The sequence below is a fragment of the Panthera leo genome, chromosome A2, assembly GCF_018350215.1.
Source record: "Panthera leo isolate Ple1 chromosome A2, P.leo_Ple1_pat1.1, whole genome shotgun sequence".
Lineage (NCBI taxonomy): Eukaryota > Metazoa > Chordata > Mammalia > Carnivora > Felidae > Panthera > Panthera leo.
Window position 1 is genome coordinate 3,767,065 of NC_056680.1, and position 22,724 is coordinate 3,789,788.

At 65.2% G+C, this 22,724-nt stretch overlaps 1 protein-coding gene across 13 annotated transcripts in view; it reads left to right on the forward strand.

Annotated features, from left to right (window-relative positions):
- Positions 1 to 22,724, forward strand: part of KDM4B (lysine demethylase 4B) — a 132,492-nt gene that overhangs the window by 92,169 nt on the left and 17,599 nt on the right. For 11 of the 13 annotated variants that reach the window (XM_042928097.1, XM_042928102.1, XM_042928095.1 and 8 more), the window contains 3 exons: positions 9,555 to 9,751; positions 16,819 to 16,920; positions 17,301 to 17,500. In XM_042928097.1, coding sequence (XP_042784031.1) covers positions 9,555 to 9,751; positions 16,819 to 16,920; positions 17,301 to 17,500 — 499 coding nt within the window. The remainder of the gene's footprint in view (positions 1 to 9,554; positions 9,752 to 16,818; positions 16,921 to 17,300; positions 17,501 to 22,724) is intronic. The other 2 variants (XM_042928094.1, XM_042928096.1) reach the window with 1 other exon arrangement.

Below are 22,724 nucleotides of genomic sequence, written 5' to 3' on the forward strand. Positions count from 1 at the left end.
CCGGTCGAGGACCGAGGGGAGCCCCGGGAGCCGTGCACCTAATTGTTTTGTTTATGAAGCGCTTCTGAGAGCTTCCAGTGGGTTTCCTAATGAACTGGTTTGTTATGTCTCTCGCTGCAGCGCTGGTAATTACATCAGAAACAGGGGGCCGCGGCGTCTGTGAGCCATCGCGAGCAGATGTGGGCTTCGTGGCTGGGTTTCTGCCCCCGTCGGTGGGCGTTTAACGCTTTGTGGGCCCGAGTGCTCTGGAAGGTGTGTGCCCGGCCGGGCAGAGGGCGGAAGGCGGAGGCAGCGTGTGGGTTCGGGCACCCGACTCTGCAGGGACGGGGAGCCGTCGGCCGGAAGACGGGCCCTCGCTGGCCCGGCCTCACCACCTGGGGTTTGCTGCTTCTGAGGGTGCCCCGTCCTCGTGCATGCCAGGGACCGTGCGGGCCGCTGGTCTGTCTGTGGCCGTTGGCTGCTGACCCGCCCGCTGGGCCCTGGCGAAGCTCCGCCCCAGTTCCTGACATCAGGAGGCCCGGGAGCTGGTGCCACTCCTGCTCCTGTGGCGGGAAAGTGCGAGGGTCCCCGTGCACGCATGCTGTTCGGGTGGATGATTTCATCGAACCGTGTTTAATAATTTTCCCGTCTAGGCCGGCAGCGCGTCCTCTCTGTCCCGTTTGGCTCTTTCACACGAGCGGACTCTAATGTCTGTTCGATTTTTCAGAAGAGGTGGCCTCCGATTAAAGCTCAGTGCTATTTAAATTGGGGGAAACGCGGCAAACGGGACTCGGCGGGCCCCGAGGCAGCCTGGCCGCATTACTGTCTCGTGCACTCCGGTCGTTTCCAGGGCCGCCCGGGGGTCCTGGGGCAGCCCCGGCCCAGACCGCCCACCGCTGGAGCCCCAACAAGGCGCCCGGCGTTCTTCTCGTTGCTGGCGGCCCTGCCGTGACACGGCCGCCTTTTCTGTGGCCGCGGCCGTGCCACGGGGGGCCCGGCACAGATCAGAGCGTGAGGCGGGCCAGGGATGCTGGGAGCGAATGGGGCAGCTGGGGGGCCAGAGGAGCTGGGGTCATAACGCAGGCCCTCCCCTGAGGCTACCAGCCCTGTCGGCCTGGGGCGGGACCCTCAGGTCCGAATGGAGCGTGTGCAGCCCTGCGAGCCTTTGCCAAGTGCCCCCCCAGGCCCTCTCCCGCCCAACTTCCGCCAGCATGGTCTTCCCGCCCAGCGGGGAGGTCCTCAGGGGACCTGGGCGCCTGCTGGCCTCGTGCCCTGGCCGTGGCAGCCTCAGCCCCCATTTCCCCTCCTCTGCGAAACGGACGTTCCCGTATTCGTGTGGTGGTGGCTTTGGTCTCACGTGTTGTCAGGGGCGTCCATCCCCGCAGGTGACCCTCTTTACTTCCGTGACCTCCCTGCTACCTGGGGACGAGCCGAAACGTTCTGTGGTGGGAGGCCAGGAGGGGAGTGCTGAGCGGTTGATTTAAATCAGAATCTGCATCGGGGCGCCTGGGTGGCTCCATCGGTTGGGCGTCCGACTTTGCCTCAGGTCATGATCTCGCCGTTTGTGAGTTCAAGCCCCGGGTCGGGCTCTGTGCTGACAGCTCGGAGCCTGGAGCCTGCTTCGGATTCTGTGTCTTCCTCTCTTTCTCTGCCCCTCCCCTGCTCGTTCTCTGTCTCTCTGTGTCTCAAAAATAAAGACACATTAAAAATCAGTCAGAATCCGCCTCTGAAAGAACGTGGACTTGCACACACGTGGGGTGAGAGCCAGACGAGAAGAGTGGGATCACATCCCGTCCTCCAGAAACACGGAGGTGGTTTCCGCTAGCAGACTCAGCTGAGGGAAGTGAACTTCACGGTCACTCACGCTGTAATCCCATTAGTTTAGTACGTGGGGGATTCTTTTTTTTTGTAAGGGGCCGATTCTGGGGTTTTTTAGCGTTTACTTATTTTTGAGAGAGAGAGAGACAGAGACAGAGCAGGCGAGGGGTAGAGAATCCTAAGCAGACTCCAGGCTCCGAGCTGTCAGCCCAGAGCCTGACGCGGGGCTCAAACTCCAGAGCCGTGAGATCGTGACCTGAGCTAAAGTCGACGCTTAACCGACGGAGCCCCCCAGACACCCATGGAGAAGATTGGAAACAACCTGGACACGGCAGGTCCCCGGCCCTTCCGATTGCAGGCATTCAGGGCCCCGCGTCCGTCGGGAGCGGTCAAGCTCCGCGCACGAGTTTTGTGTCTTTGCTCCCGGTGGAGCCCTCGGAAGCAGCGTTGGGAGGTCGCGTCTGGAGCCCGGCCCACGGAGACCTGCGACGCGTGGCCCAGGCTTAGAGGCGGAGGGGGGTGCGGACCCCGGGGCTCACGCAGGCCAGGAGCCACAGTGGCTTTGAGGTCCCTGAGGACAGGCTGCGGAGGCGTGTGGCGGGGCCGCTGGTGGAGTCAGCACAGGAGAGAGCTCTCCTTTTGCAAAAACTGCGTCCGAGGAAGGTCTCGCTTTTGGTGGTTTTTTTGTCGCACTTTACAAAAGCACAGCGGTTTGCTTGCTTTCAGTCATTTTGCGCGGGATCGGTGTGGCTGGTGAAGGGTGAGTGTTCGGATGGTGGGAACAGAGCACCGGGCCTAGGACTCAGATGCAGAGAAACAGTTGGGCGGCCCGGCTCCTGCCAGATGAGCTCCTGCCAGATGAGCGGCGCGGGGAGGGGCTGGAGGAGTAGGCGGGGGTCTCGTTCCAGGAGCGGAAATGCGCCGACTGCTCTGGCAGCCCCGGGCCGGGGGCCCTGCATGCGTCAGCTCGTCTAACACCCCTGCGGCGCGCGGCCGGCCTCCCCCCAGAAGGGTTTGCTGTAATGACATTGTGCCCCCTCCCCGTCTCTGTGGCCCAGACGTGGCGCCAGCCTCCCGAGGAAGAGGTAGGGGTGTACTTCTGGGCCTGCGGGCTGACGCTTTCTCTACAGTTAGCAAAATGCTTGCGGAGGAGACCCTGCACCCGGCCGTACACACTCCAGCGCGCTCCCTAGCCGGATGTGTCCTTGGCGGTGATGGGGAGCGGTGGGGGGGGGGGGGCCTGCGTGGCGCCCAGTCCCAGAGGAGCCACGGGTCGCTGGCCGCCTGCCACCTGCTGACTCAGACCTGAGCCCGCCCTCCCACGTGGCCGGGCAGCATTCTGTGCGCTCTGGCGAAGGCCGTCGGGAGGGCCACGTCGTGAGATCCTCTAAGTCGTGTCGGGCGTTAACGTTCATTCCCGTGAAAAGGTTGAGTTTACTCCGCTTTACGGCCCAGAGAGGGAGACCCGGAGTCGAGGTTGTAGAGCTCGGTTATCATCAGGGTCTCGTGTTGGTGGTGGTTCTGGGAGTCCCTGCCGCCACGTGCACTGAGTGCCAGGGGCCTGTGCCCCGTCCTCCCCGGCCCACACGGCCCGAGCCGAGTGCTGCTGGGCCCCGAGGGCCACCCGCGCTGAGCCTGACGATATGCCAGTTTCTATTTTGTCTGGAGAGAAGAAGCCCGTTCAGCCCCGCTTGTGGCCCCTGCTCTGATAAGCAGCGGCAGACCTCCTCCCTGTCCTGTTTTCTCATTTTCCTCGGACCCCGCAGCAGATCCTGGGAGACCTACGCGTGAACGTCGGGCTGTTTGATGTGTCAGGCTTCCAGCCTGGGGTGACAGCCTCCCTGCTCCCGGCTCGGTGCTCAGATTAGGCCCGGGGCCCCTAAACTCCACGGTCGTGACTCTTGTCATTTGTCATCTGGAAGTGACAAGAGTGCTTCTCGTTGAGCCTCTGGCTGGTGCTCTCAAGATCCCCGGCCTTCTGTGACAGAAGTCATCCCCTGGGGGTGACAGAGGCCTGTGCTTATGGGACAGAAGGCTCCATGTCGGGGGGCACTGTGTCTGGGGACCAGCTGGGGCCCTGGCTGGGCTCCTGCTGCCCCCAGCCCTCCTGCCTTCTCTCTCTCCTCTCCCCCACCCTCTCCCCTCCCCCACCGGTGCTCTCGGGGACCCTGGCGAGATGTCCGTGAGACTCAGTCCCCGGGTGGGCGCAGAGGCATCGCAGCCTGGCCCTCCCCCAGGGTGCTTATGTGGAGGGGCCGGACAAGGAGAGGGCACAGTAGGTGAGTGCCCCCAGCGACCAGGGAGGGTGGATGGGGCCCTGCTGTGCCCTCTGTGCAGCTGTCTCCTCACGCGTTTTTATCCCCGCCCCATCGTAGCCAGAGCTGCTGAGGGCAGGTACCAGCGTGCGGCGACACTGACCACTTCGTCCCTGTAGCTCAGAGCACACGGTAGTCCGCACGCAGGAGACGGGGCTCTCTCTGAGCTGCGAGTCTGAGACCCTTTTGCTCTGGGTTCTTCTGATGGCTTCCATTGCAGATTGGAACCTTGGTGCCTCTCTTTTTAAACATGCTAAAGCCTTAGGAAGTTAAAGGCCCGTAAAGCACGGGCCCACACCGGGTCAGCTGTTCTGAAGGCTGCAGGCGGCTTTCCGCCAGCCCCGGGGTGACGGGAGTCCCTTGGGGAAGCCACTCCCACGACTTGGGCCTCGTGTGATGTTTCTGCTGGTAGGTGTGGTACCTTGGGACTGATTCGGGAACAAAACCCCACCCGCACGCCCACCACCCCAGAGGAGAGGAGAGAGACCCGCCCTGACGGTCTCTGCCTCTCATTTTCTGCCGTTTGTCTGTACTAGGCGGGGACTCAGAGCCCCCGGACAGCACGGGGCAGGTTCTGCCAGGCCCTCCGAGGCCCTTTCGGGCTCTGGCGGGTATGTTTCCCCGGTGAATGGCCAGCTCGGGCGGCAGATATGGAGGGCAGGGGGCCCAGAAAAGACGGAGCCTGAGGCCAGGCCTCTGCGCACCAGGCTCCGGGCGCTTCCTGGCACCCGGCGAGAGCTGGATTCCGGAAGCAGATGGAAGGGGGTGTGCAGCCTGCTCTCCTCGGTATGAAGACCAGGACCGCAGTAAGTCCTCACAAGGACGTCTGTCTTGGTCAGCTCGAGCTGCTGTAATGAAGTACCATGGGCGGGGTGGGGGGTGGGGGGTTATAAACAGTGGGAACGGGTTCCCCACACTTGGGGAGACTGGACGTCTGAGACCAGGGACCAGCGGGGCTGGGCTCGGGTGAGAGCCGTCTGGCAGAGTGTGGACGGCTGCCTTCTCGCCGGACCCTCGCGTGGAGGAGGCGGGGACAGGACGGGGCGGGGAGTAGGGGACTCCGTTTCACTGTGGTTACCTGCTAACGTCCCCGTCTCTGCTTGCAGTCGCGTTAGGGGTTGGGGCTTCAACACGGGAACTTGGGGCGGGGGGGACACAACTCCGTCCATAGCACGGAGTCTGTGGTGGCTCCCCCGCGGGTCGTTCGGCCTCAGGCTACCCTATAAAGATCGCCCTGCCCCCTGCATCAAGGGACGGCACGCTTTCTGTAAAGGACCCGATCGTGAATACGAACCCACACGGTCTGTGTGGGACGGCCCCACTCGGCCGTCGGAGCGCCCGCACAGCCGTGGCCGCGGCCGCGTGCCAGGAAAACTTCATTCACGCACAGGTGGGGGGCTGCGTTTGCCCACCCTCGACTTAAGGGACACTCCTGCCCAATAAAGAGATTTAGGAAACTAAGCAGCTTGGTCGGCGGGTCGTTGGGCCCCACGGTTGAAAGGGCCCGGTAGGTGTTCGACGAACGTCCTTGGCTTGTTCTGAAGCCAACTTGGCTTGTTTTTGGTCGCGATGGCGGCTTCGGTGTACTTGGGATTGCGCGTAGTGTAACTCTTGAGCTGACGGTTCTCTCCTGAGGATGGTTCTGCCACGTAAATGGTGTCCTGGCCCGACGGGCGGACCTGTCTCGTTGCCCAGGACTGTTGACCAGCCTGCTTACGGTTCTGGAGTCGAGACCGGCTCTGTCACTTCCTTGGGTGAGATCCCTCGGGGGTAGGGGGCGGGGCTGGCGGCTGCTGTCCCCACCAGCCTGGCCTTGGTCGGGGCAGGCTGGGCAGGCCTGTCCTGGTTTTGCGAGGGGGGAGGTGGGCGCTGTCTCTCCTCTGCTGTCGTTTCGCAGCGCGCGTGTTGCCTGCGTTGCGGGAGGGCCACCGCACGTACCGCGTGAATTAGCTACAACCCGGCTCTGGGAGGCAGGCTGTCGGGCCCCTCTCGATGTGAGGCGTCGTCGGGGAACCAGGTTCCGCCCGCGGGTATGGGCGGTGTCCACCCTGCCCCGGCCCACACTGTGCCTCTTGGCTGCCCGCGGGCCGACGGAGGGTATGAGGGCACAGGCCGAAGCCACGGGTGCCGGGGCCAGCGCGGGGCAGGGAGCCCAGGATCGGGGCGAGGCGCGGCAGCCTGTGCGTGGACGGGAGGCCGACCCCAAGGCAGGCAGGTCCAGGATGGGCACCTGCAGGTCAGGCAGCTGTCTGGGAACAGACCGTTGGTGGAGGCTGGCAGTGGGGGGGACCCCGTGCCACAGTGAGTCTCTCCCCGCCTCCCCCACCCCAATTCCCGCCTCTTGCCTTCGCTTCCTCCTCGGATCCCAGATGGCCCCGCCTGGCGCTGATGCAATCCCCAGCCACCCTGCCTTGACTGATTAGGGCAGGACAGGTGCCACTCGGCGTGCTAGTGACTGAGCCCCGCTCCGCGCAGAGCCCCTCCACGCCCGGTTCTGGGGGCTGAGGGCTGTGGGCCCTGACCGTGGTACGGGAGGCCCTGGGGCGGGGGACCCAGAGGGGGCCCCTCAGACCTCCTCCCCCGCATCGGCGCCCCATTTCTCATCGGAAATTAATGACGCGGCCAGCCCGTGACAGCCGTGTGACAGCAAGCACGCTCTCTCTGTCGCCGGCGCCGACGGGGGCCGCTAACTTGGGGGGCTGATGCGAGAGCAGCGGAGACCGTCAGCTTGAGTGACTCCAGCAGATCCTTGAAAACGCGTGTCCCAGAGGGTTTGGGGGCGGGATGGGGGCCGGAGGGGGAGAACGGAAACAAATAGGGCCGTTTGCTCCGGGCCTCCCGCCCCGGGCCCTGCTCGGAGGCTGCCCGAAGCTCCTGCCCCAGCCCCCTCGCGGGTCACCCCGGCAACGCCGAGCCTCTGCGCGGGCTCCCCGCTGGCCACAACGAAACAGCGGTGTGTGATGGTCCCACGGGGGCCGTCGGGGGGGCTGGCACGTTCAGCCCCAGGAAGTCGCTTGTGAGGAAGAGCTGAGGTCCCGTCGTTGGCCTTAGCAGCCTCGTCTCCCTGTGTGGTGGGCCGACGGGAGCCCGTGGGTCCGTGGCACCTGCTCCCGAGCCCGGCTGGTCCGCCGTGGAGGTGACGTGGCCGTGTCCTGAATCCCAGCGGCTGTCATCCCCTCCCTGGGTCCCGCTGCTTGCTCCCCGGATGCCCGTCTGCTCCGCGCTCCGCCCCCGCCGGTGACCAGCCCCACCGTGGCCAGAAGCGGGCCGGACTCCAGGCCGCCAGGCAGTGCTCCGTGGAGCACATCCACGTGTCCCCCTCCGTGCTGCACACAGGTGCTTTTTTTAATTACTTAAGGAGAAGCGATTGCAAAGCCACTCGATACAAATCCCTTAAGCTGCTGCTGATGGTGACTCTGGGGAGGCTGTGCCGGGCCAGGGATCCGAAACACGGGCACCATCTGTGCTCCCGCCACTGCGAAGCCAAATTATACCGCCAGCCCTTCCCTCCTGCACAATTTTTCATGAAATGAATCGCGTTTGCTGGGAATCGCTTGTCCACAAATAGTCCCTCCTGCTCAGCGTGGCGAGGTTATCGCTGTCCCCGAGTCCGAGCTCCCGGTTCCAGCCCCGGGAGGAGTGGGGGTGGGGCCTGGGTCCGCAGGAGATTCCTCTGGAAGTTTCCCGAAGCCCCTCCTGCAGCCCCATGGCGCCCACCTCAGATCGGGGGTCCTCCACGTTCCCTGCTTCCGGGGCAGATGGAGGACCCTTGGAAGGGGAGGCAGTTAGCTCTCTTCCTTCTCGCCGTCGTTTCCGTAAGCGGCGGTGACGGTGACACGGTAGTAAAGGGAGGGCGAGACGTGTGTTTAAAACGGAAATAGGTTTTAAGCCAGTTTCGGAAACGGGCTTTTCCTAAGCCCGTTCATTTGACAGGGGGGCAGAAAGGGGCAGGAGTTCAGAGTCCGAGCCACAGGGGCTGCGGTGGATGTGCAGGTGTCCCTGGGCACGTATGTCCCCGAAGGGTGGCTGCAAGCGCAGCACCCCAGGGTCACGTCCCCCCCCCCACTCCCCGAGGTCCCCTAGGCTGCCTGCTGCGGGGGCCGGTTCATCTTCCAGAGTCTAGACCAGCGGGCCGCACACCAGGGCCTGTGCCACACCCGGCCCTTCGCCTGTTTTCCTAAATCAAGTTTTATTGGCGTGCAGCCACCCCTGTTCACTTACGTGCTCATCTGTGACGCGCCTGAGCTCCAGCAGCAGAGTTGAGAGGTTGTGGCGGAGACGGGGCAGTCCACAAAGCTGAAGATGCTCACTGCCTGGCCCTCTGCCAGCTCTGCCCTAGGCCAGTGTCCCCTCTGTTTCTCTCCCTTGTGGCAGTAGGATGATTTTCCAGCCCCGTCTCGGTCTCACCCCGCAGGTAAGTAGGAGACCAGGGCTGCCCGGGTTCCTCCTCTGCTGACTGAGGAGGGTCATCGGCTCACTGGGCAGAGCCCAGCTTCCAGAATCTTCGGCTGGCTTTTCTGGCCCATGGCTCCCCGAGGTGTTAAGTGTCCCCGGGACACCTGCGTGCCTCCCGCACGGTGCCCAGCCCCGGGGCTTACGCTGATGTGGCCCGTGGGAGTCGTTCAGGGCCCAAGAGGGACGGGTCTAGACAGCAGGGGAGGGGGCAAAAGGGACGCCACTTCAGCCTGTCTTTGCCACACTCGTTTGCCCCAGCGGTCGAAGCTCCCAGACACAAAGGAGCCTCCGGCCCAGGCAGCGTTCCTCCAGGCCGCCCGGCACACCGTGCCAGCCCCCTTCCTCAGCCGGTGCTCTGTGTCCGAGTTCTCGCCACCCCGGGGCCGGCGGCTGAGCCTCCGGGTCCTGGCTTCCTCTCCCCAAACCCACGAGGCAGGGATCGGGACCGGCCCGTGTGCGTCCTTGGGCACGTGGGCACGTCCTTGGGCACCCTGTACCTGCTCGGAACCACTTGTGTTTCCTTTTTCGCTCTCGGCCTTTTGGGGCTGACCGCTCTTCCCTCTTCCTTCCTGACCTTTGGAGTTGCTGCTGTTACGAAGCATTTCTTGTGCATTTTTACCCACTTGGGGGCTCGTGTGTCCGACAGGAGGGAGATTTTGCTTAAAGCCGACACCCGGGCGGCCGGAAAGTGGACCCCCGTGGCCTCGGGCTCCTGAGCTGCGTCTCTACGCCTGCTGACCCCCGAGGCCCCCACAAAGGGTCTGCTGTCCTGTCCCTGGACCGTGTGCTGGGCGGTGGCTGTGACCCCACGGGGGCGGGCCAGGGGCTCGCGCTGGAGGGCACGGCTTCCTCCCGGGACAGAAAGCTACCGTCTCGCGTCTGAAGGTAGCCGTTCGGGAGAGGAGAGGGCCCGGGCCGTGGTCACCCGCCTGTGTTCAGCTCGCTGGCCACGGGCTCAGCGGGTCTCCCCTCCCCGCCCCCCAACAGTGCACGTGCCGGAAGGACATGGTCAAGATCTCCATGGACGTCTTCGTGCGCATCCTGCAGCCGGAGCGGTACGAGCTGTGGAAGCAAGGCAAGGACCTCACGGTGCTGGACCACACCCGGCCCACAGCCCTGAGCAGCCCCGAGCTGAGCACCTGGAGCGCCTCCCGGGCCTCACTCAAGGCCAAGCTCCTGCGCAGGTGAGTCACCCGGCGGCCCGAGCCGCTGCACCTGCCTGGCTCTGGTGATGGCCGTCAGTGAGTCCCGCTCTCACTCTTTACCGGGCTGCTGGCCGCAGGCTGTCCCCGACCTCCCTTCTCCCCTCCTCCCTCCCTTCTCCCCTCCTCCCTCCCTTCTCCCCTCCTCCCTCCCTTCTCCCCTCCTCCCTCCCTTCTCCCCTCCTCCCTCCCTTCTCCCCTCCTCCCTCCCTTCTCCCCTCCTCCCTCCCTTCTCCCCTCCTCCCTCCCTTCTCCCCTCCTCCCTCCCTTCTCCCCTCCTCCCTCCCTTCTCCCCTCCTCCCTTCCTCCCCTCCCCTCTTTCTCGCCTCCCCCTCTTCCCTTCCCCCCTCCTCCTCTTACCTCCCTCCTCCTCTCCTCCCTCCCCTCTCCCGTCCTCCCTCCCTCCTCCCTCCCCTCTCCCGTCCTCCCTCCCTCCTCCCTCCCCTCTCCCGTCCTCCCTCCCTCCTCCCTCCTTTCCCCTCCCCTCCTCCCTTCCTCCTCCCCTCCTCCCTTCCTCCTCCCCTCCTCCCCCCTCCCCACTCCCGTCTTCTCCCCCTCTTCCCCATCTCCGCCTTTTCTCCCCCACCTCCCCCCTCCTTTCCTTTTCCTTCCAACCCCCCTCTTGCCCTCCTCCTCCTGTTTCTTCTCCAGGTGTTTCTCTGGCCTCCACTTCCCCAAACACAGCCGATGGGCCTTGGGGCAGGTGGCGTCAGTGTGGTCGGGGTCTCAGGTTCCCTCCAACCCCTCGTTCTCCAGCTCCCGGGAGGCCAGCCCTTTGGCCCTTGGGCCGCACAGTTTCCGCTCTGGGAGGATGCGTGCGGTCTGTCACTCTCCTGACAGTCCTGGGCGCGAGAGCCCTGTTTCTGCGCATGGGCGCTGCACGGGTCCCTTCTCGGCAGCTCGCGGCGGCCGGGCTTTTTGCGTCTGTGGGTGCTCATTTGGCCCTTGCCAAAACGTGCTGTTTGGATTCGCGATTACAGCCGTGACTGCAGAGTTCTTTGCACCCCTCTTGGGCTCAGGGGGCCCCCCTCTACCGCGTGGACCCTTCCAGGACAGGGTAGTCGCTGCCCGGCCCGTTGCCCGGCATCGGGTGGGGGAGGACAGGACAAGACGACAGCGCCCTCCTGGCGTGTCGCCGAGGCCGTAGGGGCGCGGGGGGCAGGTCTGGGCTGAGGTGGAAATCAGCGTGGTGCCAGGAACCAGAGACAGCCAGCCGCAGGGCCCGGAACGTCGGTCCGTTTGCTTTCTGTGGGAGCACCCGGGCTCCCCGGGTCTGAGCGTTCACAGACAGCGTTTCGCCGGATTCCTTCTTGGTGCCTGCGGACCAGTCAGTAAATGCTTGCTGGGCCCCCGGCTGTGAGCCGGGACCTCGCGGTGAAGGGCCAGCCGGTCTCTCAGGGCCACTCGACTCCGCGAAAGCCACTGTAGACGATAGACACTCGATACACAAATACACAGGCGAGCCTGGTGTGTCCGGGGAAAGCTTTATCGACGGACGGACGCTGAGGTTGGAATTCCGTATCATTTTCACCTGCCACAAAGTATCATATCACTGTGCTCTGAACTTCCTTCACCCTCAGCGGCACCAAACTAGGGGGCTGGCGGATCTGTGCCTCGAGCAAGGCTTTTCCAGTGCAGCCACTTGGTCCCTTCTGGCTTGATCTTGACCTGGCTGGCAGCAGACTGTCTCCCCGGGGCCTGGCCGCTGAGCGCTTGGGAGGCTGGGCCACATCCTTCCTTCGGGGAGCCCCGTCGCTGGCACTCCCACACTCTGTGGGGACGTCCTGGGAACTATTTCTGGGGAAAACCATCCTGGCCGGGTGGCCGTGCCGGTCCACAACCTGCCCCCGACCGGGCTGTCCTTGTTTCCACGTGTCCGTCTGTGAAACCGCGAATCTTGGGCAGACTCAGCCTCCCTGCGTGTCTCCCCCACCCCGGGGCCCCTCTCTCTGAGAATGTTCCGGCAGCTCCTGACAGCCCTTGGGAAGGTGAGACTCCCTTTTCCGATTTCTTTTGTTGTCCGTCCTTTTGATTTCTGGCCTGCGTCAGGCTCTCCCCACTCTCCGCGGTTCTTTGCCAAGAGCAGCTTCTTGCTGAGGCCGCCCCCAGGCCAGACGTGCATTTGCATAATGGCTGATTGATTGTGGCTCCGGCTAATTGGTCAACAGAGCGGATTGCCGGCAAAGAGGCAGCGCGGCCAGGAACGGAGTGGCATCAGAGGCTGTCGGAAGAGCCTGCCCGGGAAGAGGGACCACGGGCTGCCAGCCCAGAACCTTCCGTGCCAGAGGAAGCGCCCTGCAGCCCCGCTGCCTCGGCCGCCGCCTCACCCTCCTGGCCCCCTTGTCGGCCCCCGTGTCGTGTCGTGCACACGCTGTTCCTTTCTGGAGTGTTCCTGCCTTGCGCCTCTCCCTTCCTCTCTGCCGACCGGACCGGGGGAGCTGTTTTACTCCTGCAGGGAGACTGAGTAACAAATTAGTCGTGATCCCAAGGATATAGTTGTCTTTAAAGCCTTTAAACATGGAAAACACAGCTGATTCCCTTCTCTTTCTTCAAAGTCACGGGTTGAGGGGGCCGTTCTCCAGAAAGGCTGACTGGGGACCCAAGGCCAAGCTGGATGCCGCTGTGCTCGGCCTGAGTTCAGTGACACTTAGAGTCCCGTGTGACTCTCTCCCGGCCACTGGTGCCCTGCCCCGACCCTCTGTGCCGGCCCCCCTGAGCCCCGGCCGGGATGGCACCCCCTGAACACCCTCCAGCCCAAGCCAGAGGCGATGCCAGCCCTGTCCCCACACCGGAGCCCCTCCCTTAACACTGGGGCCTCTCGGGGCCAGGTCACTCTCTGGGGAGGACACATCCTGAGGTTAAGGAGCACCCCCGACCCAGCAGCACCCCCGGGTGTGACAACCACAGGTGCCCCCAGACACCATCTGTGGCCCCTGCCCAAGGGTGTGGTGCGGGGGGGCCCCTCTCCCGCCCGCTGCCCCCTCCATCCTGCGAGTGCCCACGCAGCTTCTCCGCCTCCTCTGGCACCTGCCGCTTGTCCGTGGTCCTTGCTCAGACGGGCTCAGCCGGGCCGCCGCCCCCTAGGGCTTCAGCCTTCCGGGTAGCACGCCCACACCGCACCCCAGATGTCTCCAGGCAGAAGCCAGGTGTTGGCCTCTCCGGGACAGTGATGTGGGCCTCTCTTGTCGCCCTCCTGTGGGTTAATCTTCCACACCAAACAGGTGCCGCAGGCCTGCCTGTCTCTGGGGACGTGGAGTGCTGGAGGGAAAGGGGGAGAGTGTCTTGGGGCCAGGCGGTGGGGAGAAGGACTTTGGGCACAGAGCTCGCAGCCCCCTGTGCCCAGACGCAGCAGCCGTGCTGGCCCCGGGGGCCTTGCCGTGGCCTGAGTGTCCTCTGTGGAGATAGAGACCCTGGTTGGCGGCCGGTCCTGTGAGAGCTGGCGCCTTGGGTGCTCTGGGCCCCTCTGTTGACCAGACCAGGAGCCCTTCCCCCGGCCTGCTGCACGGGCGGGGGTCCAAGAGGAGCCCCCCACCCCGCCTCTCCTGCCGTCAGCGATCCCAAGAACCTGCTTCCGTATTGAAAATATTAGTGTAGGTATTTGGACTTGGTCCCAGTATTCAGTTCGTAGGAACCCACGGCAGACGCCCAGTCAGGCCTGGCCGGTAAATTCGTGTTCTCGTCCACCCTCTCCTGAAACCACCGCCGGGAGCCCAGAGGAGTGACTGAGAACGGCAGAGGGAGGGCAGCGGCTGAGCAGTGCCCACAGACTTTGGCAGGAAGGAAAGGGTGGGCAAGCGGGCCCGCCTTCGTGGCGCTCTCTGGAACGGCCGGGGAGAGACGCCGGGGACTCCGGTGGGCTGGAGGCTGAGTGTGAGGCGTCGCGGGGCTCGGGTTGAGATTCGGCAGAAGGTGGCGTGCGAGTCGGCCTCTCCAGTGAGAGACGAGAGCGGTGAGCCGCCAGCCACCTGCCCTCCCGGGCGCCACTGCAGGCAAGGAGGAGCCCGCAGCTCAGGAAGACCTGGCTCCAGGCGGGCGGGCGGACGGACGGACGGAGAGGCGAGCCGGGAGTCGGCTTGAGGAGTCTCCCAGAGCCGAGGGGTCGAGCGGAGGACGGGGCATCGGACAGCAGAGGCTCCCTGAGCAGCTCCGGCCTCTGCCAGGAGCTTTGGGCAGAGAGAAAAGAACATTGCCTGGCACCCAAGCGTTGCGTTCGCAGAGTTCCAAGTCGGGCACAGAGGACAAGAATGACCCACGCTGTGCACACGTCACTATGCAGCTTCACAGCTGTGGGTTAAAGAGAAGGTCCCAGAAGCTTCTGGAAGGAACAGCCAGGCCCACGTAAAGAACAAGAGACCCTAAAGACATTGGACTTTGCACCCATGATGCTACGAGCCAACACACGAAGGAGCAAGGCCTTCAAAAATCAGAAGGGAAACAATTTCCAACCGGAAAGTACGTACCCAGCCGGGGCGCCCGGGTGGCTCAGTCGGTTGAGTGTCTAACTCTTGATATCGGCTCAGGTCACGATGTCGCGGTTCGTGATGTCAAGCCCCACGTCGGGCGCTGCTCTGCCAGTGAGGAGCCTGCTTGGGATTCTCTCTCTGCCCCTCCCCTACTCGCGCTTTCTCTCGAAAAAACAAAACAAAACCTAGCAAAATTACCAACTCAATATGCAAGGGGATAAAGATCTTTCTAGATCTCTAAAGCCTCAATTTCCTTTCTTACTGAGGAAGCTTCTGGAGGATATACTCCAACTAAACAAGGGCATCAACCAAGAAGGTCGTCAGATCGAGGGACCTGGATCCCACCCAGGCAAGTCCAAGGCAGTCTCAAGGGGACAGGCCCCCAGGTGTCACCGAGGAGTGTGGGACACCCTGCGTCAGAGGCCACACCAGGAGCTTGGGGGTCGCCTGGAAAGCCAAGCATCTGGGACGGGCCGATGACCGACTCTAGGAGGGGTGAGCAAAGAATACGACGCAGGCAGCTGCGTCGCTCGTGGATGGACGCTGTCTACAGAGAAAGACGGAAGGGAGGCTTTCCACCGCGTGGCACGTGGCGGCAGGATGGCCACACCCCGCGTGACTGCTGGCAGGCAGCGTGGCCGTGCAGGCAGCGGTAGGGGAGAAACCGCTCGAAGCAGGGAAGGCGGCCCATCTGGGGATCTGGCCCGGGGGGCGCTGCGACGGCCGCACTGCGTGACTGGGTGCCCGCTGGCTCCGCCCGGCTGCCACCAGTTCTCCCAGCTGACGTTTTCACAAAGCAGGGCTGTCTTTGCACGCCGACCTTCAGCTCGCTTTTCCTAGTCCGCCGCAGAGGGTGGCCTTCTGCCTCTGCCCGTCTGCCTGGTGCCACCCGTCCTGGGGGTCTCCACACTAGCAAAGGCCCAGTGGTGCTTGGGGGCTGGGGGCGCCCAGGGCTCTGAGTCCAGGATGCTCTGGAGGCCCAGGAAGGTCTAGGCTCCCTGGCACAGACAGGACCACCCCCCGGTCCGCCCTGGGAGTGGCCAGCGGCATCGGGAGTGGCCTCTGGTTCCGGGGTCGGGTGGGGGGTGGGTAGGAGGGGAGCCGAGGAGCCGGGCAGCTGCAGGAAACCGAGGCCAGGTGAGTTGACAGTGGGAGGACACCCTCCTGCTGGCTGCTGCCTGGGGCCAGCGTGGGGGTTCGCCTGTGGGCCCCCTGCCCTGCGGTGTCCTCAGGCCTGGAGAGAAGCCCCTCCTCCGGAGGCAGCTGGTGACAAGAGCCAGCTGGGCCGTGCTGCTGTCCTGGGGCTTGGGCCCGTCTCTCCCAGAGTCGCTCCGCCCGGAGGCCCCAGGGGCTCTGTGGCGGTAGAGTGCGTTCTCCTCCCCCACCCCCCGGCCCCCTGGCTCCCGCGCCCCCTCCTGCCTGGCTCCTTGCCCGCGTGTCCTCCCGCCCACCCCACCCCGCACCCCCCGCAGCGCCCCGTGCACGCCATGATGTGTGTGATGCCATGCCTCCGCCCATGACGCCCCCTCCCCCGGAATGCTCCCTGCTCCCCGCCTTTGGTCATCGGAGTGGCTCATGTGCGAACATCACCCGGGGCCTGTCAGCCTGGCATCGCCTGGGGCTCTCGAGCGAGGCAGCCGAGCAGTGGGAAGGACCAGGGCAGTCAGCATTAGGGGACAGTCAGGAGAGGCCCTCCCCCCCCCGGCCGCAGGCGCGGGGCGAGGTGGCGAGGCAGCTGTCAGGAGCCCGTGTCCTGGGACAGCGGGGCGGTGGTGGGCACCCCCTGGGTGGGAGGTGGGGGTCCTGGCATCGGGAGCCCTCAAGGCTTCCCCGGGCCCCCTCCCGGCCCCAGTCAGGTAGCCCTGCTTTGCTGGGTGACCTCTTGATCCTTGGAGGTGTGACCGCTACAGGGACCCCCCCCCCCGTCATAGGACCCCGTGTCCAAACCGACCTCACTGGGGCCAGACCAAGAGCCCCTGGGGGACGGGAAGCCGCAGCCATACCCTCCCGTCGGCATTGCTGACAGTGAGGGGGAAGAAAGGCTCGGAGGCGATGAGGCCTTGAGTCTGAGACCCCGTAGGGCTGTCCCCTCGACCCCTGCAGGACGCCAGTGACCCGCCCGGTGCGGGCTTCTCCACGCCCCAGCCTCTGCCTCTGCTCCTGGGCCCGTCACACGCCTTGGTGTCAGCCTAAAAGCCACTTCTCTCCCCTCCTTGCAAAGTCCCCAGAGCTGGACAGGGAGGCCCTGGCCTCTGACGTGGTGGCCCACCCACCCTGGTCACCGTCTTTTTTACCTTTATAACCGATTCTGTCTGGTTTGCACTGAGAAGCCAGAGCTAAGCCTCAGGCGACTTCTCAGTCGGGGCCGAGGGCCGCCCCCAGAGAGCTGCGTCCCCGAGCGAGGCTGGGCCCTGCCCCGGGGGCCAGCTGGGGACAGGCGAGCAGGGGCCTCTGCAGCTCCTTCGAGTGAGGGCCACAGAGCAGGGGGACGGGGACGGCCAGGTGCCCGAGGCCAGGCCCTTAGATGAGGCATCCGGGGAGTCAGCACAGGTGCTAGAGAAAAACTCCCTGACGTTTACATTCTAGACAAATTAGTCTGAAAGAAAACAGACACTGGAGAAAGACTGAGGAGGACAGAAAGGCCAGTCTAGAAAGGAAGAAAGAGCAGACCAGGAGGCCGGGGCCGCCGTAAGTGCACCTGTCCCTGTGTGCAGGCATCTCCACCCGCCACCCTGCCTCCGCCCCCCCCACAGCGGCTCTGCCCCAGCCCCCGCCATCCCCCCACCCGGTCATCAGCACCCGCTCCGCCCCACGTGGTCCCCAGGCCTGTCCCCCTCCACCTCCCCTGCCCCCCACCACCCCCCCCTTCCCGGTCATCAGCACCCGCTCTGCCCCACACGGCCCCCCGGGCCTGGCCCCCCACCTGCCCCCTGAGCCAGCTCTGCTGGCCCCGTGACGGCCCCTGGGATGCCGTCCGGGGCTCCGTTCTGCCGGCTGGGTGGTGGGGCGGCTCAGACGGGGCTCCTCCCTGTCACTTGGCCTCCTGGCTGATGACTGTCCCTCCCCAGGTCCCACCGGAAACGGAGCCAGCCCAAGAAGCCCAAGCCGGAAGACCCCAAGTCCCCAGGGGAGGGGGCCGCCGGGGCCGCCCTCCTGGAGGAGGCTGGCGGCTTGAAGGAGGAGACCTCACAGGAGGCCGACCCCGAGGAGGAAGAGGAGGAGCCCCAGCCGACGCCACCGCAGGGCCGGGAGGCCGAGGCCGCAGAAGGTCAGTTGTGGCCGAGGGTCTCCTTCCTGAGCCTCGGCTGGTGGAGAAGCCAGCATCCGCTGTGCCTGCAGAGTCCCTGCTCTTGAGGGTCCGGTTCAGTTGCCCAGTTGGCAGTGGGGGGGGAGGGGGGGGTGTCTCACAGAAACGTACACTCAGGGGGGCTCTCCAGCCTCAGTTCGATTTGCGAGGGCCCGGCCTCATCACCCCAGCACCTCCGGATGCCATCCCTGGGTACCAGCCGGGGAGACACGGGCACTCGGCCCATAACGGACGTGTTCTCTGTCCCTCAAGTCAGAGGGCAGCTTGCCGTTTGCGGCCAGACACGCGTGCCTGTGCGCAGCAGGTTCGGACCCTCGCCCGGCCAGCTGGCTTCCGACGTGAGGGTGCACCCGGGGCTGTGCTGGGGAGGGGTCCCGGAAACGTGCCCCGTACACCGTCCGAGGCCCTTTTGGCGTGGAGTGGTGACATGTGAGCGCTTTAAAGGTCCCCTGCCCCGCTGTCGTCAGTGCTGCTGCTTTGTGGCCGTTTTCGTTCGCCCGCTGACGGCTTTCGCTGCCCACCTGTGCGCCCGTCGCAGGTGCTCCCCGGGTACGAAGGAAGGGCCGGGCCGGGCTGGATGGCGGACCCCCCTGGGTTGGGTGGGGGGCACACCTCGGACATGCGGTGTCCCTCCTGGTGGCTGGCCGTTCGGCCCGTCTCGCACGCTCGCCGGCATGCCGCGTGGCTCGTGTCAGAGATGACGTGACATCCAAGGGGGCTGCCCCGGGGCGCAGCCTGGGGCCTGGACGAGGGGCTGCTCGGCAGACAGGCCACGGCAGCCCCGCGCCCCCCGCGTGCACACAGGCTGGTGGTCAGGGCTCCGGTTGGAGAGCACCTGTGTGACTGGAGTTTGTCCGGTGAGGCCCTGCAGGAGCATCTCAGACAGCCTGGCACAGCTTTCGAGGTTCACGGTCAAGCGCGGGGGGTCTAGACGGCCCAGAAGGGCGGGGCGGGGCGAGGACAGGCGTCCCGACTAGAGAGGAGGACGACTTCGCCGCTGCCGGTGTGGGCACGGTCGCCTGCACGCAAGCGGGTCGGCGGCTGAGCCGTAGGGCTGGCCAGGCTTTGGGCGAGCGGGAGAGAGGTGATTCTCGAGAAGACGCTGCTCGGGATGACAGCAGCCGCCTCGCGTTGGCTCCTTGGAGGCAACCTGGCAGCAAATACAAGGCCTTTTCCGAAAAGTCAGAGACTGTTTAAAAAACCAGAAGAACCTCCACGTGACCGCAGCGACGTGCGTCCGGGGAGCTCCCCGATGCGACGACACGGTTTCCTCCAAACGCCACGCAGGCTCTCGCGGCCCCTTCAGGGTCCCCGCAGGGTTTCTGGGTGCCCCCCAAGTACAGACGGAGGGAGAGGGGCCGGCAGAGGTCAGGCTGCCCGATCGGACGGGACGGGAGCGAGGACACCCCCCTCGGCCGTGCAGGTGGCAGAAGGGAAGGCCACTGCTCCCGGCCCCAGGAGCAACTCTCAGACGTCGCTCGGGTGTCACACACTGCGTCCCGTTTAATTCAAGTTCGGAGAACACACCAAGCCGGATGGCGCGTTGTCCACGGAGAACGTGAGCCCGCCGACGCTGCCGGAACGAAGCACCCCGCAAGCCAGAAGTCCGAGTTCGGGGTGTGGGCAGAGCCGGCTCCTTGTGAGGCTGTGAGGGAGAGTCTGTTCCGGGCCCCGCCCCGTGGCCGGTGGCCGCCGCCTTCTGGTCCTCCTGCCCTTCTCCCCGTCTGGGTCTCTGTGGGCGCGTCTCTGTCCACACCTCCCCCTCTGGGAGGAGACTGGTGGTGTGGGATCAGGGCCCGCCCTGACGCACCTCGTCTCGCGCCGTCTGCAGCGACCGTTCCAAGCAAGGCCGCCTTCTGACGTTCCGGGGCCAGCCAGGGCTAGGACCTCACAGCGGGAACGCGGGAGCCGGTTTGGCCCATAACGGGAAGAAAGCAAGGCTGAAACCAGCGGGGAAACAGAGCACCTGGCTGCCCCAAGGGGCTCCCTGCCGGTGGGCCCCCCAGGGTACATGGGTATCACCAGCAGGGGGTCCTCTAGGCCCTGCACCCCCGTCACGCGTGCGCGGCGACCGAACAAACGCTCGTGACTGAGTACCCGTCCCGTGAGAGGTGGCCGGTGGCCGGAGGCTGAGCCGTGTTGGGCAGATGAAGATTTCTCAGACGTGGGCTCTGGGGTTCACATCTGACCCTGGAGGCCGTGGGTCTGCAGGGAGAGTGAGAGGGGAGCCAGGAATACGGCTGGTTTGGGGTTCCGCCCGAGGAGTTGGGAGACTGGGTGGGGTGTCCCTGGCGGGGTTGGCAAGGGCCGGAGCAGTCAGTGGTCTGTCCCCAGCTGGGCGGGCCGTGCTCTGCAGTCTGGGCCTGGGCAGGCGGTGTGGGCGTCCTCCCAGGGTTGCGCCCTGGGGCGGGCTGGGTTCTGGGCAGAGCACGCGGGTGGGAGGAGGCAGAGGCGGGGATTCGGGGCCCCGGCCCCGCCCTTGTTCTGCCTCCGGCTGTCCCCCCTTGGTGTGCCTGGGTCCTCACTCACCGGCAGGGCCCTCGGGGGTTGAACGAGAGACACCCTGCCAGATGCCAGTGCGTGGGGACGAGCTGCCTGTGGGGTTTGGTGGTAAGGAACTGGGTTTTAGCTTGAAGTGGCTTTTTGCCTGAGTGGAGATGGCTTTCCCGGGTCCAGCTGGGGCTGGATGGGGGGCTCCTTGGCCGAGCAGTTCAGAGGGTCAGGAGAGACCGGGGTTCCAGTGGGGCCTCCTGGGAAGAGTCAAAGCTGCCTCCGCGTCCGCTGGTCTGTCTCCTCCCTCCGGAGCAGACGCAAGGGGCCGTTGGCCTGAGGCTGGTTGGGGGGCTTTGGGGGAGGGGGACAGATGTACTCACGCACCTGCGACTTGAGACGGTTTACCCAAATGCTTAGCGAGGGAATAAGGACGGTCTTCTTCATTTAGTTAATTTCAGACAGATCTTTGTCCTAACCTGGGATCACGTGAAGACAACTGTATCCCACCCAATCCCACCGCCTGGGGTCTCACTGGCTCTGGGCCGCTCCTGCCCAGTCCCATCCCGGTGACACCTGGGGCCTTGGCCTCCCTCGGTCTTGAGATGCCAAGAGATGCCCCGTCAAGTCTGCTTTCCCCGTGAGTCTCCGGCTCTTCCCTGGCTTTCCTGTTCCGAGACGGCTGCTGCCTAAAGCAGGGGCTCTGGGGTCCTCTGGGGGTAACTCGTGGAATCCCCAGCCCAACCGTGGGCCACGTCGAAGGGCTGTGCAGCCTCCTTCCAGCGTCTGCTGCCTCTTCCCCACTCCTTCCCTGGGACCCCATCAGCTTCCCGGGATGCACGGATCCCAGGAAGGGGGGTGGTGTTTGCTCACCTCCCCCCCCCCCCCCCCCCAGTTCCAGATGCACCATCCGTGCTCCCTGCCAGGGCCGGGAGGAGGGAGGATCTGGTAGGGGGTGGCCGCTTTGGAGAGGAAGCCGCCCCTCTGGGGTGCTGGACGTGGCCGCCACGGCCGAGAGCCCTGTGCCTCAGTCAGAGGCGTCCTGTGAGACGTCCCCCGAGCCCTTGGAGCAGAAAACTCTGAACGCGTTGAATAAGCAAGCGCTCACAGTCGGGGGTGATGGCAAACGCACGTCGTCGGAAGAGTGGAAGATCTTAAAGTGCTTTCCAGACTTCCTTTAATATCCAAGCTTAATGTCCCCACGAGCTGTAAGTGCTGGGGATCGTGCTGTTCGCCAGCAGTGGGGATTTTGCTTTGGGTTTGCGGAGGGAGAACAGTGAACGCTGTCACTCACACACCTGCGGAGGGCAGGAGAGGAGGGGGCCCTGCGCACGCAGGACGGGCGGGATTCAGTGTCCCCGGCAGGAAGCCTCCTCAGGGCTGGGAGGGGCCGGGACAGGCGGTGCAGGAAGAGCCTCGCCCTGTGGGGCCTGGACCCCGGGGTCCCGAGCGCGAGCGAGGTAGGAAGGCAGCCCGTGTCCGCCCCGGTTGGCTGGGCCATCAGGGGCTCCCTCCTCCTGGAGGGTCATGGTCATCTCAGGGGAGCTCGCCCCGCCTGTGGCTAGTTAGTATGGCCGCTGTGCCTTCTCACAGCGGGGGCGGCGCCCGTCCCACCATCGAGCTGTCCCTCCTCCCGGGTACAGCGTGCCCCGAGGGACCCCACCCTGAGGGCCAGGCTGGCTCTAGACCCCGGGGCTTGGCCTTTCAGGGCCTCACAGCCCAGGGGCTCGGGCAGCGGGCAGCGCTGCTGAGCTTAGGGGCCCAGACCCGCCGGGAACTCTGGCGCGCTCGGCTTGGGGAACTTCGGTGCCCCAGCCGTGAGCTCCCCAACCAGGCAGGCCTTTCAGATGTGAAGGTGGGGGGTTCTTGGCTGTGACTTACCGTGGCACGTGAGGTGCTGGGACGTCCTCAGCTTGGGGTGGTGGTGGGGGGCGGTCCCTGCCATTCTCGAGGGAGGGGACGGGCTCACATGCGGGGGAGATCCCTGGCCAGGACCCTCAGCCCCGCCCCTGTGACTGTCCCCTGCTCCGTGTCAGGGTTCCCTCAGGCCCAGGCAGGTGAGGGGCTTGACACGGTCCCCCCCCCCGGCAAGGACAGAGCCCTGAGCACCCACGTGTCCTTCCTGGCCACTGGCTCGTCCCCTAACGGTCCCCTGGGTGTGTCCCCCCTCAGTTTCCTAGAGCCTGCAAGATGGGAAGAGGCCCGGCGTGTTCTTCTTGGACAGTAAGGGCCTCTTGCTTGATAGTAAAGAGACAGCAAGTGGGTCCCACTGTCCTCCGACTGGGGAGAGCTCGGCTGGGTTTCCGTTCGGTAGGTTTGCACCGTCAGGGTGGGAGTGTCGCGCTTCCTTAGAGAACAGAGCCGTTTATCAGAAAGCGCGTCTTCCACAAGGAGGACAGCCTCGTCGCCCTTTCTGTAGATCAGCAGAAGCAGCAGGGCCGGTGCAGCCCCGACCTGCCTCGCCGCTCGCCCCTGGGGCCCTGGGTCACCCCCCCCCCCACGTCTCTCCCGCCAAGTGTGTCCCTGCCCCCGGCACGTCCCCTCCTCTGCGTCTCCCCACCCCTGCCACGGCTTCCCCACGTCTCTCCCTGCTCGGGCTCCCCCCGCCCCCAGCCACGTGGCTTGCCCCCCACGCCTCTCCCCCGCCCCCCGACGTCTCTTCCCCACCTTGAGCCTCTTCCCTCCCACACTGTCT